This window comes from Monosiga brevicollis, genomic scaffold, assembly GCF_000002865.3.
Source record: "Monosiga brevicollis MX1 MONBRscaffold_43 genomic scaffold, whole genome shotgun sequence".
Taxonomy (NCBI): domain Eukaryota; class Choanoflagellata; order Craspedida; family Salpingoecidae; genus Monosiga; species Monosiga brevicollis.
The window spans coordinates 207,752-225,039 of record NW_001865080.1 but is presented as its reverse complement, the minus strand read 5'-3'; the positions used below and the strand labels follow the sequence as shown (position 1 = coordinate 225,039).

General features: G+C 56.2%; 7 protein-coding genes across 7 annotated transcripts; 5 read left to right on the top strand and 2 right to left on the bottom strand.

Annotated features, from left to right (window-relative positions):
- Positions 1-169: 169 nt before the first annotated feature.
- MONBRDRAFT_30124 (uncharacterized protein) lies at positions 170-1,158 on the top strand (the record flags this gene model as incomplete). The annotated part of the gene is made up of 3 exons (XM_001750587.1): positions 170-357; positions 533-725; positions 856-1,158. The coding sequence occupies 3 exons, from the start codon at positions 170-172 to the stop codon at positions 1,156-1,158; spliced, it is 684 nt and encodes a 227-aa protein (XP_001750639.1).
- Positions 1,159-2,995: 1,837 nt separating this feature from the next.
- Positions 2,996-5,292, bottom strand: MONBRDRAFT_12710 (uncharacterized protein; the record flags this gene model as incomplete). Its single annotated transcript, XM_001750546.1, has 4 exons — positions 2,996-4,200; positions 4,324-4,626; positions 5,150-5,197; positions 5,283-5,292. 4 exons carry the CDS (start codon positions 5,290-5,292, stop codon positions 2,996-2,998), a joined length of 1,566 nt encoding a protein of 521 aa, XP_001750598.1.
- A 2,567-nt stretch (positions 5,293-7,859) lies between these two features.
- MONBRDRAFT_12709 (uncharacterized protein) lies at positions 7,860-9,520 on the top strand (the record flags this gene model as incomplete). The annotated part of the gene is made up of 4 exons (XM_001750586.1): positions 7,860-8,241; positions 8,424-8,524; positions 8,609-8,801; positions 8,913-9,520. 4 exons carry the CDS (start codon positions 7,860-7,862, stop codon positions 9,518-9,520), a joined length of 1,284 nt encoding a protein of 427 aa, XP_001750638.1.
- A 1,296-nt stretch (positions 9,521-10,816) lies between these two features.
- Positions 10,817-13,552, top strand: MONBRDRAFT_34651 (uncharacterized protein; the record flags this gene model as incomplete). Its single annotated transcript, XM_001750585.1, has 6 exons — positions 10,817-11,164; positions 11,336-11,384; positions 11,474-11,526; positions 11,620-11,769; positions 11,868-12,038; positions 12,121-13,552. The coding sequence occupies 6 exons, from the start codon at positions 10,817-10,819 to the stop codon at positions 13,222-13,224; spliced, it is 1,875 nt and encodes a 624-aa protein (XP_001750637.1). The 3' UTR covers positions 13,225-13,552.
- A 111-nt stretch (positions 13,553-13,663) lies between these two features.
- Positions 13,664-14,929, bottom strand: MONBRDRAFT_12707 (uncharacterized protein; the record flags this gene model as incomplete). Its single annotated transcript, XM_001750545.1, has 1 exon — positions 13,664-14,929. One exon carries the CDS (start codon positions 14,927-14,929, stop codon positions 13,664-13,666), a length of 1,266 nt encoding a protein of 421 aa, XP_001750597.1.
- Positions 14,930-15,219: 290 nt separating this feature from the next.
- MONBRDRAFT_30120 (uncharacterized protein) lies at positions 15,220-15,549 on the top strand (the record flags this gene model as incomplete). Its single annotated transcript, XM_001750584.1, has 1 exon — positions 15,220-15,549. One exon carries the CDS (start codon positions 15,220-15,222, stop codon positions 15,547-15,549), a length of 330 nt encoding a protein of 109 aa, XP_001750636.1.
- Positions 15,550-15,894: 345 nt separating this feature from the next.
- Positions 15,895-17,205, top strand: MONBRDRAFT_39237 (uncharacterized protein). Its single transcript, XM_001750583.1, has 5 exons — positions 15,895-16,238; positions 16,308-16,459; positions 16,558-16,696; positions 16,810-16,899; positions 17,004-17,205. Exons 1-5 carry the CDS (start codon positions 15,909-15,911, stop codon positions 17,121-17,123), a joined length of 831 nt encoding a protein of 276 aa, XP_001750635.1. The 5' UTR covers positions 15,895-15,908; the 3' UTR covers positions 17,124-17,205.
- The last annotated feature ends 83 nt before the right edge of the window (positions 17,206-17,288 follow it).

Here is a 17,288-nt window from a genome sequence, read left to right as displayed (position 1 = left end):
TTGATCAAGCTCAAACACTTTTGGGCTGACCACAGCAGCTCAGGGTGCAAGCAAAATGGCCTGAATCAAGAGGTCGTGATCGGTGCGGGTGTGGGGAGGAAGTTGAAACCGCCCACCTAGGGCCCACGGCCTGCTGCCTGGGCAGGATTCTTGTGGTTGTCCAATCAAAATGGGTGCCTCTGCTCCCGAGGCACTGGCTATGCAGCCCGTGCGCTTCGAGTACACTCCACGCAGCCTCGTGCGTGCGCAGGCCCAGATCCATCGTCATCTCCTCGTTTTCGTGGTCGTGGTCATCTTGGTGCACTTGCTGGCCCTCCTGCTCCTCGATCATCTCCTGACGCGTCCCGACTGGCCTCGGTACGTGCCGACAACCACAGGCTTGCCCGGCCAACTCTTGCAGCCTCCTTTTTGTCTTTTGGTGGGGCATACCCCCTTGCCGACCTTTTTGGGGCCCCTGTGGTCGGATATCGCCCTCAATGGCGCGGCTTGTGAATGAGGCCCGACTCATCCTTCTGCCATTTGACTGCAACAGCATCGCCAAGGCACTGGTTGACACCAGTGGACACGCCGGTAGTGCCGGAGCTGCCTGGCTCACGGGCAAGGCTCTTGACTTGATTCGGCATGGGCGGGTGATCCGTGCCCTGCTTCAAGCCATCATCTGTGCCATCCTGGCCAGTCTGATGGACCTGGATCACTTTTTCCACGCCTCGCGCTGGAGTCTTACGGTGTGTGCCACGAGTCTAGAGTCATCACGCATCACCTCTCAAGCACTCACTTTGTCACAGCACAATGCCTGTTGGTTATAGCCGCAGGGAGTCTCACCGAATCGGGCGTGTCGTGCTGCCGGGGTTGCAGGCAGCCACCTCCCTGTCCACGCGGCCGTGGCTACACTCACTGCCAGTAGCCATTGCCGCAGCGCTTTTGCTGAGCTATGTGGCTCACCGGTGCAACGTTGCGGGCGCCCATCGTGACACATTTCTGCTGCCACTGACCGCCGTGCTCACGCATCAACTGCGCGATGCGCATCGCCGAGGCCTTTGGCTCTACCCCTTGGCTGGTGGTGCCAGCATCCCAATCTCATACACATTCTACCTGACTTTTAACGTTGCCATATGGCCAGCCGTGCTGGCTCAGCTGAGCCGCTGGTCCCCCGGCTAGCTGGCACACAATTGCGATGATTATTATCACGGCGCACCGTGTCTTGTCTGGAACGCTCAAAGAGCGCAAAAGGAAAAAAAGAAAAAAAAAAAAAATGTGGGGGTTCCTTGGCGGCTTTGTCACGCTGCGCTGCTTGTTGCGTCCCTTCCCCTTGCCCTTTCCATGGTTGCGTCCCTACGCTCATGCGTCGGGAGCGGGGCTTGAAGATGACTTGAAGCAAGAACATGGTGATGATGATGTTGACATGTAAATATCATTTCGAGTCGATTCGGTTAATAAAGAGTCGGATAAAGATGGCAGGCACAGCCCGCTTAATGCCAGCCTGCACGGCAGGCTTGGCTTCCAGCCTTTATGGGACTGCAAAGCCATACCACTGGCCAGCTCAGCTGGCTGATTGTGGCGACATTATACTTTAACTATGTTTCAGCAAGGAGACATGCCGAGGTGAGGTTGACGAGCTGCCATCAAGTCGTTTGAAGATCACGTCAAACAAGGGAAATAAAGAAGAAGGAAATGTCCGAAGGAGGGAGAGCCAAGACGGGCCATGGTTGCACAAGGCAACGGCCAACGCTTGATTGTATCGCTCAAACAGAATACCCGGTCCCGAAGGACACGGGCTCATTTATCTCCCAGCATCGCTAGCGGGGCCGCAACGATACACACGAGGTGCCAATTGGGCCCTGACTCTAATTCGAGCTGGTGGTGCAACAACCACACCAATCACATCAAACACAGCCACGACACGCCTGACATCTGCCTTACCTCATTGCCACCGAGCCCTCCATCAGTGGGTCAGTGGCGCCAAACCCAGTTGAGCAGCTCTGGCGCCACTGACCCGCTGGCGGACGACTCACTGATGATGTGTGTCGAAGAGGAAAGGAAATGCCACACACACACACACACACACACACGTGAAGGTGGTGAACACGTTATTGACACTTGGTAACAGAGCTGGGGTATCGCTTCTTGTTGATACAGGTTTTTTTCCGTCAATTCCGCAAGGAGGGGGAAAACTGAAAGGAGGTCGGATGGCTTCTTGATGCGCACACTCAGATTATCCTTGACCTCCGTCACGGCACGGTCAATCAAAAGCTCCACCAACACAATAGACAGAACAAAAACAGATCGGCAAAGTGGCTGCCTCAGGGCTTGGGGCATGGATAATGCAACCGAAGTGGGTCCCGACCATTAATCTGTACATAGGAATGGCGTCCAGATGCAGCACAGCAAAGTGAGCTCGCGCGGAGATGCCAAAGGGCTGTTCAATGGCGCCTCAACCAACCCGAATGTCATTGACACGATAGTGTGCGACCATATGGAATAGATACTGAAAGCAGCTGCGGTCAAGGCCCCCCAACATGCAAAGAGACAAGAGTGGCACATGAGCAACCAGAGGACGGGGCTAGAGTCAAATCGCCAAAGTGCACAGCATGCTTTTGAGACGGTAAACTTACGAGGCACCACTTCCACCGAAACTGTATGTCTCCCCCACCTCGATCGGTAGGTGGATAACCGCGGTTTCACTCCTGCAATCACCCACATGAATAAGCGTGCACGACGCCCCGCAGCAATACGACGATGGGGCGACATTTAAGGCGAGCCTGGATCTGCCAGGACAAGAGGGTTGACGTAGGGGAGCCACAGCACACACCGGACACTAAGGGTCAGCCCGTTGGCTGTACGCTGCGAGCGCCTGATCAGGAAGGTGCCGGGCGCAGCTCGGTTCAAACGCTGCTCAGCCACAACACGATCCACAATGTCCCCATGGAACCAGCTGCAGCCGACCCGTGACACACATGAGCTGTGGCCTGTAGATTGACCCGCTACCCAAACTCAATCAAACAGGGTTGTGCTGCCAGCAAACTCGGGCCAAGGACACGCAAAACTCACGCTTCGTGGTCAAAATCGTCGCCATCAACGAGTTCAAAGTAGTTGGACGGGACGCGGCCAATCTCGCCCTGGCTATTCTCAGCCTTCCACCAATTGTGTGAATCATCGAGGACTTGCACCTACATCCACATTCGCATAGGAATGCCACGCGAGCCCAGGCGCCAAACACAGGGGACAGGGCATGTGCGACGGTGTGAGTATGTGCAAGAAAGTCGGCTGTCGGCCTGGCACACGGGCCATGTGGGGACACGACGAGCGAGCTACAAACAATTTCGCTCGTCTTGAAGGATAGCTGAGTGACTTTCAGGCTAGGATCGGCGACATAGTCGGCCTTGGCCATGGCGCGGCGCGGGGGTGCAATTGTCTCGTCGGTGGGTGGCGGGCTGAGAGTGGAGCCTTTGGGAAGGGTGTTGGTGGGTGCCGCTTGGCGGCGCAGGTTGTTCAGCGCCTGGTCCAGGACGAGGCAACGATCAGCAGGAAAGCCACCAGCCTTGAAGGCATCGCCGTTCAGGGTGAGGAGCTTCTTGCCATCAAACCCGTTGCTGTAAATGGCATCCTTAAAGTCTTTGAGGTCGTTCTCTCGGAGCCATCGGAGCACCTCGCCGTTGTTCCAAGTGTTGGGATCCGCGGGCAAGGGCGCTTGGTCGGGCTCCACGAGGACAGATTCCGGTCGCTTCATGGGTACGCGGGGTGGCTGACTCGAGCTTGTTTCCTCGCTGGGCAATGGCTGAGGATCTTCGTAGTCGTGCTGATCGTCCACGTCTTCGTAGTTTGGTTGTTCCAACACGGCAGCAGCAGCAGCCGCCGAGGCGTTGGGGTGACGGGCCGGTAGCGAGGGCGCCGAAGCCAAGGCCTCGGGCAGGCCTGAGTTGGCCCCGTTGTAATTCTCGTAGTCGTGGGCGCTGGCATCGGCTGTGGGGCCAGGTTTGTGGCTGTCGGGATCTTCGTATACTTGCTCATCAGAGGCGGCGCCAACGGGCTCAGAGGCGGCATATGGCTTGGGAACTGATGGGCGCGAGGGAGAGGCGATGGCGACCGAGTCGGCGTCATCGTAAGTGTCTTCCTGTAGTGGGGACGCCGCCTTGCTCGGATCTTCATATGCATCGGACGACACGGCCTGGTCGGGATCCTCATAAACATCGCTGGGCATGCCTATCGAGTGGGCTCAATGAGAAGCAACGGCAGTAGGAAGCGGGACGTGAGACATCAGGGGTGATTTACATTTCAGGCGGGGCTGGGTGTTTTTTCAGACGCGGTTGAAAACAGGGATGGTACCAGAGCTTTGAGAGGCATCGAGGCCATTGATGTAGCCACCGGTTTGTTGAAGGCCTGAGATGGCATCGTCCAATGCGTCATCGGCGGCGGTACCAGGAAGCGGGGGCAGGCCACGTCCATCGATTGAGGAGCGGTTTGATTGGTTCTTTGGGGTGGACACGGCGGCTGGTGGGCCAGCAGGGACTGCAGCAGGAGGGGGTCCAGCCATTGCAACTTCAGCTGCCATGGGGATCTTGGACTGGCTGTTGGAGCGGCGCCGGAACATGCGTCCGATCGATCCCAATCGTGAACGTTTGGTTGTACCTGTGGTGTGCGAGTCAATTGTTGGACAGGGGGCGGTCAGGCATGAGGTGGCTTCATCGACTTTGCAGGGGGTGGCGGCATGTGGCAGGTCTTTCTTCGGGACGAACCCTCATAGGTTTTGATGGCAGAGTCAAGTTTGCCTTTGTGGACGGCTTTGAGACCACAGTCCTCTTTCAAATACTACCACATGATCATTCGAGTGAACGGGGAGGCATGGTGCGTCAGGGCCTCGAGATACGGGGCTGGAGGAGGGATGACAAGGTCGTTGTAGGTGAAGCAGAGCATGCAGGGACAAACCTTGGCCGAGTCGATGATGTCCTTGACCGTTTTGACGCCCTGCTCCACAAAAGGCTGATAATATTCTTCCAGGCCAGCAACTAGGGTGTGCGCACCAGTCGGGCGCGGGAAGGGGACCAAGAACAAAAAGTGCAAGGCGTCAATAGAGAAAGAGCATGACGGTGCCTTTGCCTGTGCGTCGATGGGGTTGCAATGATGGGTGTGCGATCGCAAGCGTCCGGCCTACCTTGCAAAAACTCTTGGACAGTCATGTCCTCCGAGAAGGAGGCATCAGCTGGGGAAAGCAGAGGTTTCCATTGAGCAGCAGCTGTGACCAAAGATGGGAGCAGATGATGCGCGAGGGTTCCACGAGGACGTACCTTTAGCCATGTTGGCGGTTACGACAGTCGAGAGCAGTTGCGTTCACCAAACCAAGCTCTGCAACAGCGAGAAAAAAAAAAAAAAAGAGTGGATTGCCGTGAGGAGAGAGCAGCACAGGTACCGGGTGTCGTTTGATGTCCACCAAGACGGATAAGAGGGGTATGACAACGCACACTAGCCTGATCTTTTCGCACACAACGATGCTTTGAAGACTGCTTGGAATAAAAAAGGGCTAAGGCAAAATATCGAGAGGCGAGCGTTATCTCTGATCGTCTTGATCGCACCAGGTCAAGCCGAAACCCTCCCCCAACAGGGAAGAAAGAGGGCCATTGAACAAGGTATCAACAGGGAGCGAGCAAATAACCCTTTCAGATTGGGAACTGCCCGCCGAGGCACACGCCGCTTCAACCACCAACCTTGCCCTGCGGAGCCCAGCCGAGTCCGCCCCTCGTTGATCCAATTGATGCGTCGGCTCCACAAATCCACACCACCCTCTACAAACCTTTGCCCGGCATCAGCCCAAATGCAAGCCCCTCAACAGAGCCAACCCTCCCCCCATCCACCTCGCCATTCAACCCCACTCGAGTCCAGTCGATCAATCATATCAATCAAAACCACTGACCGGCAAACCACCTCGCGTCGACTCGCGCACCGCAAAAAAAACATAAAAAATAAAACAAAAAGGGGGTTTGAAAAATTAAAAATAAATAAAAAAGTCGCGTGCACATGTGTGTGTGTGTTTCTGTCCAGTCCGAATTATTGAACGTGTGTGTGTGTGTGCTCGTGTGTGTTGCACACTGTGTGCTGATCTCCGTGTGCTATGTGTGTGCTGCACACTGTGTGCTGATCTTCGTGTGCTATGTGTGTGCTGCGTTCTGTGTGCTGACCTCCGTGTGCTGTGTGTGCTGATCTTGGTGTGCTGATCTCGGTGTGCTGATCTCGGTGCTGATCTCAGTGTGCTGTACTTTGTGCGCCGACGTACCTCGCGTGTGTGCATGCTCTGTCGTTCTTAGAACTCTCGGAGCTCTCGCTCAGCTCACTCACAGACACTTTCTCCCCTCGCGCGCTCCTACTGGCCCTGCGCTTTTTCTTCTCTCCTCTTGCTTGTGTCTCAAGTGAGTTTATCCGTCCTCTCTCCAACGAGGCTCGCGAGGAACAACTTTGGCCGACATCATGACTCTGTCACCTCTACTTGTACAAATGGACACCATGATTCCAGTCGACACGCCGTATCAAGCTGTCCAGAGGAGAGTGTCTGTAGAGCCTATCCCCATAGCAGCAATCAACTTCAATCCAGCACCCAGTCAGGGAAACCCTCCACCTCTCTGCCAGCCCTCTTGTTCCTGCACAAGCTGAAGACCAGGTACCGAATCAAAAGAGCCTCCCCCTCCCTCCCTGAACCACCACCACCATCACCACGCCACCGCCACCGCCACTCTCTCTGCCCGCAGCAGCGTCGAAACGCTTTCGCACACACACACACACACACACACACACAACAATGCACATTTTTAAAGTGTAGATCTGACTACACTTTACACCTTCGTCTACTTGGTTAATGGGACATTGGATTTGTCAGACAAATTACAAGGTTGTTTTGGACAATAGTTTCAGCCGTAAAAGTCACCTTTGGATAATTGCCTGTGCAAGACAAGCCCAGGATCGCACAAGTGTGATAAACCCAACACAAACAGCACACACAACGCGCAGTAAGGTGTGGTTTTGGCGGCAAACTTCAACGCGCTGAGGAAAGCGCGCTGGCGCCGAGCAGTGGTCGTAGATGCCGCTCCAGCTCCCACGTCGCTGCCGCCCGCACCCCGCTCGCGCTGCCGTCACCCACCATCACCCTCCCCTCTAGCCCACATCTCAACCCTGCCACCCCCGCCGCCTGCTTTTCGTGATATATTCAGACAAAGACGCTGCGTCCCAGCGCCTTTTTTTCGTAGGCAGCTCTAGAAACACGCACACACACACACACTCTCTCTCTCTCTCTCTCTCACTTTCTTTTTTTCTTTTGTGTGAGAGCGCGCGCGCCGATCAGATCAAATCAAATCGTGTGTGTATGCGTGTATGCGTGTGTATGTCTCTCTCTCTCTCTCTCTCTGTGTGTGCGTGCTTGTCATCTTTGATGGGTCAAGACGTCGCGCAGCTTAGTGACGCCTCACCAGCCGACTGAGAACTCGCGGTCGGGGTGCTGGCTTGCTATTCAAATGCTCTGGTATCGGTGATTGTCGGGTGGTCGATTTGATCCGATTCGCCACGCGCTGCCAGTTTCTCATTGCCACAACAAACGCTCGCCCTTCGCCACTGTCACTGCCCTCGCCTACAAGCACGGACCCGACCCAGGGTGCACCAAGCGACAGCGCCACCCTTGCCTCGTGGTCCAGGCCTCTTCACCAAGCTTCATCCTGCTTCCCTCTGCCTCCTCTCCCTTTCGCCCCCGCTCGCTCCCGCTCCGTCTTCCCACTCCAACTCTTTTCAACAAAGAGAAGAAGAGCCCTTCCTCCTTCAAGCTCTCCGTTGCCTTCGCCGGGAACCTCCCCCACGTCTCAGCGACATATTTGACTCAATGCTCCATGAGTCACAGCAGCGGCCCCCCCGCCGCAGCCGCCAAAATGCTCGAGATTGACAGCTCGCAGCCCGTCTTTCCCGAAGACCGTCTGGCCACCACTCCGGAGCGCCGCGTGCATCATTCGCAGCCCATGCCTAAACGCGCTCGTCGTGGCGCTTCCGCGGCTGTTCAACTCCAGCTCGACACCTCCAACAACACGTCCACCCAGCCGCAGGATGACAGCGACATCGAGGATGCCGATACCCACCCTGACTCACCCCTGTTGGGCCCGGGCGCCCCCCTCTTTGAACAAACCATCAGCTTGCTCCAGGCCCTTCGCACCTCGGACCAAGGCCTCCTCCAGCCCAATGACAACTACCCCGCCCCCGTCGCTGACGCCCTCCAAGGTTCGGCCCGCTCGCCATGAGGGTTCAATTTCTGTTGTGTTGGTGCCGGGCCGCTTCAGCCACTTCCTGCCGGCGAAGGCAGATGCTCCGTCTCAAAGCATGCGTGCTTGTTCTTTCTTACTTGCCGGCTGTGACTTGCATACTCATGCTCGTGTCGTGTGGTTGACCGCGTGCCTGTGCAGAATTGGGTCTCATTCGTCGCCGAACCCGCAACGATGAAGTACTGGAATGGGTCCCCGATGCCACCTCTCCCGAAGGCCAGCGCGTGCAGGAAAACCGCGAGGTGTGCCAAGGCTCGCCCCCACGGCTCCAAGTTTAGCTCGCTCTCGTTTCGCTCATCACCCATCGGTTCTTGACGCTGTGCCAGGATGAACTCAAGTCCTTGGACGATCAGATTGAAAGGCTCAAACTGCTGCATTCCACCTCGGCAGCCAGCATGCGTCAACTTCTCAGCAAACGACAATCCTTGGCCCATGTTGCCAAAAGTGACATGGCTACTCTGGCCACTGTTCGTGATCGCACCGTCTTTATCGTTCAAGCTCCACCGGGAAGCACAATGAGTAAGTGACGGCTCCTTGACCCAGTCTGGCACCAGGTCGGAGGTTCTCCCCTATGTTCGGCCGCTTGCCAGTGGTGGCTCACCGTACCATGCCTTTGTCATTGTCTGTCAGCGGTCCCGACTCCCAACCCATCGACCAGCCAGTTTACACTCCAGATCCAAGGCCCCGGACAGGTGGCCGTGTCGCTGTTGAGCCAAACGCAACCTTCCCTCAGTGATCTCCACGCCGCAGACCCGGACCTCGTCACCAATCCCCTGAGTTTTATGGCACCAAGCTTGGACCAAGCTTGCAGCTCCACCAATGTCGTGCGGTCTCACAGCCCAAGTTCGCAGCTTGCGGCCAGCTCGACCACTGCCTCGACAGTCGACTCGCGAAGTCAAGCGGCCCGGAAACGCCCCAAACCGCGACCCAGCACTCTCCGCTCTGTACCCGATCGGATACTGGCTGCCACCCCGCTCGAGTCGCCACTGCGCGACCCTCTGCGGTCCAATCGCCTGAGCATGGATCCATCCTATCATGAGCAAGACGAGCCCATGCTCTTGTCTCTCATGCTACCCCCGTCCACCGCCAGTGCCGTGCCCGAATTTGCCGACTCGTTACATCATGAGTATCGTCTCACCGACCCGTGCATCTCACTCCTGGACACGTTTGCCGATGAGGATGACGATTTCGCCGAGGATTCCGCGGCTCTTGGCAACGACGTGCCTCGCTCTGCCTGATTCTTGTTCGCTGCCGTGCAAGGAAGGCGGAAGCCGGAAGCCAAGCTCTGCTGCCTGAGCTCTTCTGAACGAGCTCGCTGTGTGTTGTCTGTTTGTCCTGATCCGCAAGGGGCCAGCGAGTGCTTTGTCTGACTGTCCGGTCCCTCTGTCATGTCCTGCGTGTTTGTGTGCTTGGCCAAAAAGCTGCTTGCTGCGCTGCTGTGGCGCTGCTGTCGGGAACACGTGTGGCTACATCCCTGTGACCCGCCCGTTTCTGCTTTCTGGTTTCGTGGTTTTGTGTTTGGTTTGCTCTCCCTCAGCCCCCGCAGTTTTTTTTTTTTTTTGTTTTTTTTTTGGTCCTCTGGCTCGATGATCACAGAGTCATGGATGCCAGTTCCACTTGTTTTTGAATCCGTCCTTTCTTCTTCTTCTTCTCTTTTTCTTTTCCGTGTTCCTTACTTTTTGTTTTCCTTTTTGCTCCTGTCATTCTGCTGATGGAGTTGACTGGTGCCTGTTGAACCGGTTCAACTGTTCTGGGTGTCATACTTGACCCGCTTGATCCCGTTCTTGGTTGTCCGTCCGTTGTGTACTTTGTGTCCCGGGCTCATGCCCTTTTGGCGGTGGCGGGGTTTGGGAACGCGCCCCATCGCCGCATCATTTGACTCGTCTGTGTCAGTTCATGTCTCTGTTTGTTGGTTGTCTTTGGCTCGAGCCACACTGTCCATAACACCAACTTGCGCTCCCATATCACCCAGGCACCTTGCCGGGTTGAACTTCTTTTTAAAATAGAATCTAACAGATACCATTCGTAGTCCAACTCACCCTGCCACATTCAAAAACAAGCCCCCTTTCCCCCACGCTGTTCCTCCTCCTCCCGTCCCGCCGTCCCTCTTCCAGCCACCCAGCCAAATGATCTTCGACCGTATGTGTCTGCCTGAGGATCGATCATATAAACAGTACTTTGCTTTGACACGAAAAACACACACACACACACACACACACACACACACACACACACACACACACACACACACACACACACACACACACACACACACACACACACACACACACACACACACACACACAATAAAAAAAATCGCACAAGAGGCGAACACAACAAGTTCCTCCAAAAATACACACACACACACACACACTCTCTCTCTCTCTCTCTCTCTCTCTCTCTCTCTCTCTCTATCACATTTTTCTTCTCTCGTTTCAGCGAGAGATCTTTATATTATTTTAGCGTCGAGGGCTGTTTGTAGGGTCGGTGTTCTGATATGTGTCATGGCTGCCTGTGTAGATTGACCGTTGAAGATGCAGGTTTTGAGCTTGGCCCTTTTGGGCTTGGCCCTTTTGGGCTTGGCCGTCGCGTTGGCGTCGGCCAAGCCGCTGCGAGGCATGTGCCGCGACAGCCAGCTTGTTTTCCCCGAGGGTGAGCGCATCAGCGCCCCCCGCCCCCACGAGTACATCAACGTCGAGGACCTCCCCACAACCTTCTCCTGGGCCAACGTCTCTGGCGTCAACTACCTGACTCGCAGCCGCAACCAGCACATTCCCGAGTACTGCGGCAGCTGTGTTGCCTTTGCCACCACTTCTTCTCTGAATGACCGCATGGCCATCCTCCGCCGCAAGGCCTGGCCCGAAATCAACCTTGCCCCCCAGGTCCGTTTTTTTTTTTTTTTTTTTTTTTTTTTTTTTTTTTTTTTTTTTGTTCTTTTCCCTTCTTTGGAGAGCTCGTGGGGGTTGATTTCCGTTGGCATTTCTTCAGGTCATCGCTTGAGCTCACCCCCTTGTCAATCACCTGGCCCGGCTGATTTTATGTGATTGTCTCAGGTTCTCCTCAACTGCAACGCCGGCGTGAGCTGCGAGGGCGGCAATGCTGGTGCGTCCCCCTGCCCGCTTCTTCATGATTATGTCCCGCTCCAATGGGTCTCATCTTCGTCAACCTACCTCACCTTTATGCTTTGATAGGTCCCGTTTTTGAGCACATCCATCGTAACGGCGTGCCCGATGAGACTTGCCAGGTTTGTTTTCTTCAACCGTAACCTTGACACTCGGCCTTGACACTCGGTCAAACCGTGCCCCTCACTCGTTTGCACCTGTTGGCCCGCTTTTAGAACTATGAAGCCCGCGATGGCGAATGCACCGCCATGGGCATCTGCGAAACGTGCGACCCTAACAAGGGTTGCAGCCCCATCACCAACTACACCCTCTACTACGTGGCCGAGTTTGGCAACCTCGTGGGTGTGGATCAGATGAAGGCCGAGGTACGCCTGCGCCCGTGACACCGTCTGCTTTCAAGCCCCCTCTCTTAAACCACAAGCTCGGTAGCCGTGCATTCTCACCGTCTGGATTTGGCTGCTAGATTTACGCCCGCGGTCCCATTGTGGCTGGCATTGATGCCACTGACAAGCTCGAGGCCTACACCCATGGCATCTTCAGTGAGGAGAAGATTCTCCCCGTACCTAACCACGAGATCTCCATCGTCGGCTGGGGTGTCGAGGATGGCACTGAGTACTGGGTCGTGCGCAACAGCGTAAGCCACCTTTCAGGCCACAAGGCTTTGCCTGTACCCAGCTTGCGCCCACTCATCGTTTGCCTTGTCTGGCTTGCTCTAGTGGGGTACCTATTTTGGTGAGGAGGGCTTCTTCCGCATCAACATGCACGAGAACAACCTCGCCATCAACTCCCAGCCTGCGTTTGCCGTCCCGGCCTTCCACAAGAACGTCTCCGCCATGGAGCCTTACATCAACCTTGGTGCTGAGATTACCGCTGAACTTGAGGCCCGCGCCGCTGGCCGCCTCTTCATGCACCGCACCGTCGACATGCCTGCTTTCACCTCGCACCAATTCGCCGAAGGCTCCCTCTTTGACCCCGCCACCAAGGGCAAGGCCGTGCGCCACAACGTCAAGTCCAGCCACGTTGTCTCCCCCCTGCCCCATACCTACCTCACGCCCGAGGACTTGCCCGAGACGTACGATCCCCGCAACATCAACGGCATGGACTACACCACCGCCAACCGCAACCAGCACATCCCCCAGTACTGCGGCAGCTGCTGGGCGCACGGCACCACCTCGGCTCTGGCCGATCGCATCAAGCTGCTCCGCAAGGGAGCTTTCCCCGATATTCAGCCCTCCGTGCAGGTCTTGGTCAACTGCGTGACCGCCAACGAGACCCATGGCTGCGAAGGTGGTGATCCCACCGCTGCTCACAACTGGATCTACGAGAACGGTATCCCCGATGAGACTTGCACCAACTACCTGGCCAAGGACGAGGTCTGCAATGCGGCCAACACGTGCAAGACGTGCTCCCCTGAGACCGGCACCTGCACCGCCATCTCTGATCCCCCAAAGCTGCACATTGCTGAGTACGGTCAGGTGGCCGGCGAGCACAACATGATGGCTGAGATCTACGCACGTGGCCCCATCGCTGGCACTATTGCCGTTCCCCCCGCGCTGGAGACTTGGAATGGTCAGGGCATCTTCAACGATACTACTGGCGATGTCAGCCTTGACCACGAGATCGAGATTGCCGGCTGGGGCGTGGAGAACAACGTCCCGTACTGGATCATTCGCAACTCGTGGGGCACCTACTGGGCCGATACCAACTGGTTCTACCTGATCCGCGGTACCAACAACCTCGGCGTTGAGGCCAACTGCGACTGGGCTGTTTGGGACGGCAAGATGCCTTACGTGAACGAGCTTCCCGTGCCCCAGGCATAGACGCCTGTCTGCCCCACGTTTTGCTTCCTCTTCTTCCTCTTCTTCTTCTTTTTCTTCTTCTTCTTCTTCTTTTTTTTCCCAAAGTCAAGACTAGATTTGCCGACCTGCGTTCCTTCTTCTTTTTGGTTGCACCTTTCTTCTTCTTTTTTTTCTTTCTCCTGTTGTTCATACCGCGTGTTACTGCAATTTTGTGGGCTGACCGTTTTTGTATACGCACCAGGCTTGACTATGCAAGGCTGTCGTGATCTTGACCTTTTGGATGGGGTGTGGGTTTGTCTGCGGTTTTGATTTGTTTAATTTTGAGACGGAAAAATCGACGCACAAGCTCACGCATGCACCAAAGACTCGAGCACCTGGCCTTGCCTCAACCGTACTGGCACGTACCATCCAAGAGGATGTAAATTTTTACTTTCACCCGCCAACCGAGGGCACAAAGGTCCTAGTCGTCAAGAAGCCGGCGCTCTTGCGCCTGCTTGTAGAACCTTAGTGCAGCCGCCTGTGCACTCACGGCATCGGGATAGGCTGAGAAGGTGGGTGGTGAGGGTGACGGACCACGGTGATGTCGGTGCAGCTCGCTTTGCTGTTCCGCGATCAAAACTTGGGCTTCCTGCAGACTTCTCTCAAGTTGAGCAATGCGCTCTTGGTCTTGGGAGGCAGCCAAAGAAGGTGCAGCGGCGGAAGAGGCCGATGACCATTGCGGCATGAACATTGAAGATCGCGGGCTCTCTGTCACGGAGCTCTGAACAGAAGACAGAGGGGTACTCATCCGGCGGCTGGCGGGCATCGACCGCGACACGGAGCTGTGAGCTGAAAACCATGGTGTGGGCGTTGAAGGGGTGTAGATACGCGATGTGGCTGCTAGGTCACTGGAAAGGCGCAAGCCTTGAGCATGATCAGTTGAGCGCAGCATGGGGCTTGAAGATGATTGAGCCCGGGCTGTGCTCCGTTGTATAGCAGCTTGCCCACTGGATGAGCGGCGTTCACGCACGCCTTTGGCCGAGAGAGGCGCTTCGACCCTCGCATGAGCGTATGAGCTCGGGCTGCTAGGGGTGGAGGTTCGTCGTGACGTCGATGCTGAAGAAGGCTGGGGCTGATCAATCAGCTGTTTGGCCCGCTCCAAGGCAGTAGCAGCAGGGTCCAGCGCATCGCTGAGCCGATGGCCATTGCGACGAGCGCGTGCAGATAGCCGTTCGCGTTCAGCGGGGTACAGTTTTTTGAGCCAACGGTGAAGCCAGCGCTTATCGGGATATCGGGCACACAGGTTCACAATGTCGCCCAGCTTGAGGATGGCCCAAGGAGTTGAATTGCGACAGAGGCAACACTTCACAGTGGGTTGGTCCACGGTGACAGTGTCTGCTGTAATTTCATTGCCATTGCAAACCAGCAGGACTGGCTCGGGTGGGATATCTTGATGGTTCGCCAAAGCTTCTTGTCGCACCTGTGACCTGATGCTCAATCGAAGGCGCTGTGGTGGTGTCGGCTTTGTTAGAACAAAGCGATGCTGGTCCGGTTTGCAGCCCAGCGTCACTTGGCGTGTCTCTGGCCGGCGCGCGTACGCAGTCTGCCGAAATGGTTTGGGTGGAAACTTTTGAAAGGCGAAACTTGAGGCATCTTCAGCGGGGGCCTGCTGCCCTGATGGCGGACGCGACGCAGCGGAGCGATCGCGGCCCGCCCGATCAAAAGCACCATAAGGTGCGTACGACATGGTCCCAAGGTATTCACGAACCACACACACACACACACACACACACACACACACGTCGTCCCACCAAACAGCTCCCCACAATCACCAGCAACACCACGCCAACGCACCAATACCGCTGCCCTTTCCCAGCGTACCCACCCAGTGTGCGTGCGGTCAGTGCCTCGAAAACTTCGGACTCACAATCACACAAGCAACACAAGGGAACCAGAAGAAATTGCTTGCACGTTTGCTTGGTAGTCCCGTCACAAAAGCATTTATTTCCGTGTTGGAGGCAGTGAAGTCAGCTCAAGATGTATCGCGATGTCGGCTTTGCTCGTGCCAGAAGCGTGCATTCAGAATCACTGACTCGCTACCAGCACATACTGCCCCTGGAACGGATTCGCTTTTTCCAGTTTCCCGATGATCCCGAACCTTCAGAAGACTGGCAGATTGACTACCTAGATCCGGGGTCTTATCGCGTGCAAGATGTGGCTGCGGCGATCGCCGAGATACCGGGTGCAATGGCGGACTGGGACATTTGCCACATCTTTACTCCGCGAAGCAGTCTGATCGCCGAGGCCGTGGTCTTGGCGTACGAGAGGAAGGGCTACCGCTTTAAGCTCCGCCATCACGAAGAGTAACCCTTGCGTCCGATATGGCGCCGCAGTACTTTTTTCTCTCTCTCCCTCTCTCTCTCTCTGTGTTTGTGCTTTTCTAACCAATTCACTACCCTAACTCTCTCTAACTCTCCCAAACTCTCTCAAACTCTCTCATACTCTCTCTGCTGGCTTAAAAAATTACCACAAGTAGGCTTTAATCATCTTCTCTACACACACACACACACACACACACACACACACACACACACACACACACACACACACACACACACACACACACACACACACACACACACACACACACACACACACACACACACACACACACACACACACAGAAGATGCGGCGGCGAGAGCTGGTCGAGGCGTTGATTGGGGCGATGGCCATGGCACAGGCAGAGGTGGTGGCGGGTGGAGCTTCTTCGCTGCTGTGTGATCTCTGGGCACAGCTTACTGCCAACGAGCGAGTGCCCTTGGTCGCCCCCTTGATGGCTCGCTTTGATGCCTGGCTCGACGCTGAAGTTGGCGCACAGCATGATCCACCCACGGCAGCCAGCTGGCCGCTTATGCCCCTGCTAAATGTGCTGGCCGCCCGCGTCGTTGGTCTCTTGACCACGGGTCAGGCACCTGAGCTACATACCACCCAAGCTGAACTGAGTGCTCTTCAGACGAGCGAAGCAAGCCATCTGGATGCAACTGCCCAACAACAGGTTGGCCCGGCACACACCTCCTGCATGCCCACATTGCCATGGCACCACTGACTGCCTCCCCGCTTTTAGCTCCGGGACCTTGGTGCCCTGCCGGCCACGGCTGCGGCGATGCAGGATGCTGCTCGCATCTGCCTTGGCATCAGCTCCTGGCCGCTCTTGCGCATGCTCCTGGGATTACGCACTACTCAGGGCAGCCTACCCCTGCTGCCCCCACCCCTCAGGTACGATGCCTCGTGCTTGAGACCGTCTCCTTATAGCAGGTGCTTTGGCTATATGTGGACTTGTATGGGTGGACCCGCTTATGCAACCCCTGAACCAGTGTCTGCCTTGCCACCTTCAATGCGCTTCACAAGCCCGACTCGGCCGCTCGCTTGAGCCAAGGGGCCCGCGCTCTGTCCAAGCACTGCCACCGCGACACCTCGTCCCAGTTTTGGGGGGTCGCTCGTGGACCTGAACCGGTACGTGTGCCAAACCAACCATCCTCACCTGCACTGATCGCGTTGTCCCGGGCCCTCTCTCGCCTGCGCCACAGGACCTGTTCTTCCCTTGATGTGAGTCTGTCATGCGCCAGGCCCAAAATGAACATGCCCTTGAGGTGCTGGCCCGACTCGTCACCAACGTGGCTTGGATCAACGTGCATGAGCTGCCCCACGCCACGCAGGTCTGTATAGCATCCGCCTTGCCAACTCGCCCCGTGCTCCCACACGGGAGCTAGCTCTCTCCAGGCCTCTGATCCCCGCTCTGCGTCTGTCTGGCCACGGGCAGGTCGTTGAGATTCGCAATGCCGAGGGCTATGGCATGCGCTGGTCGGCTGATGGACGAGACTTTCGTGGTTTTCTAGAGCCACAGATGGTCGATGGTCATGAGCAAGGATGGCGCCATTGAGCCGGCGCCGCAACTAACAGACTTTTTTTACCAGATGCCCACTTGACCGATCACTGTTTTAATCGACCGATATCAATTTTCAAGAAACAAACGTCCCAAAGGCGCTGCGCTGTCCACCCCATTTGGCAGGCCTGCACATCAATACAACTGTCGCTTCATGCCTGA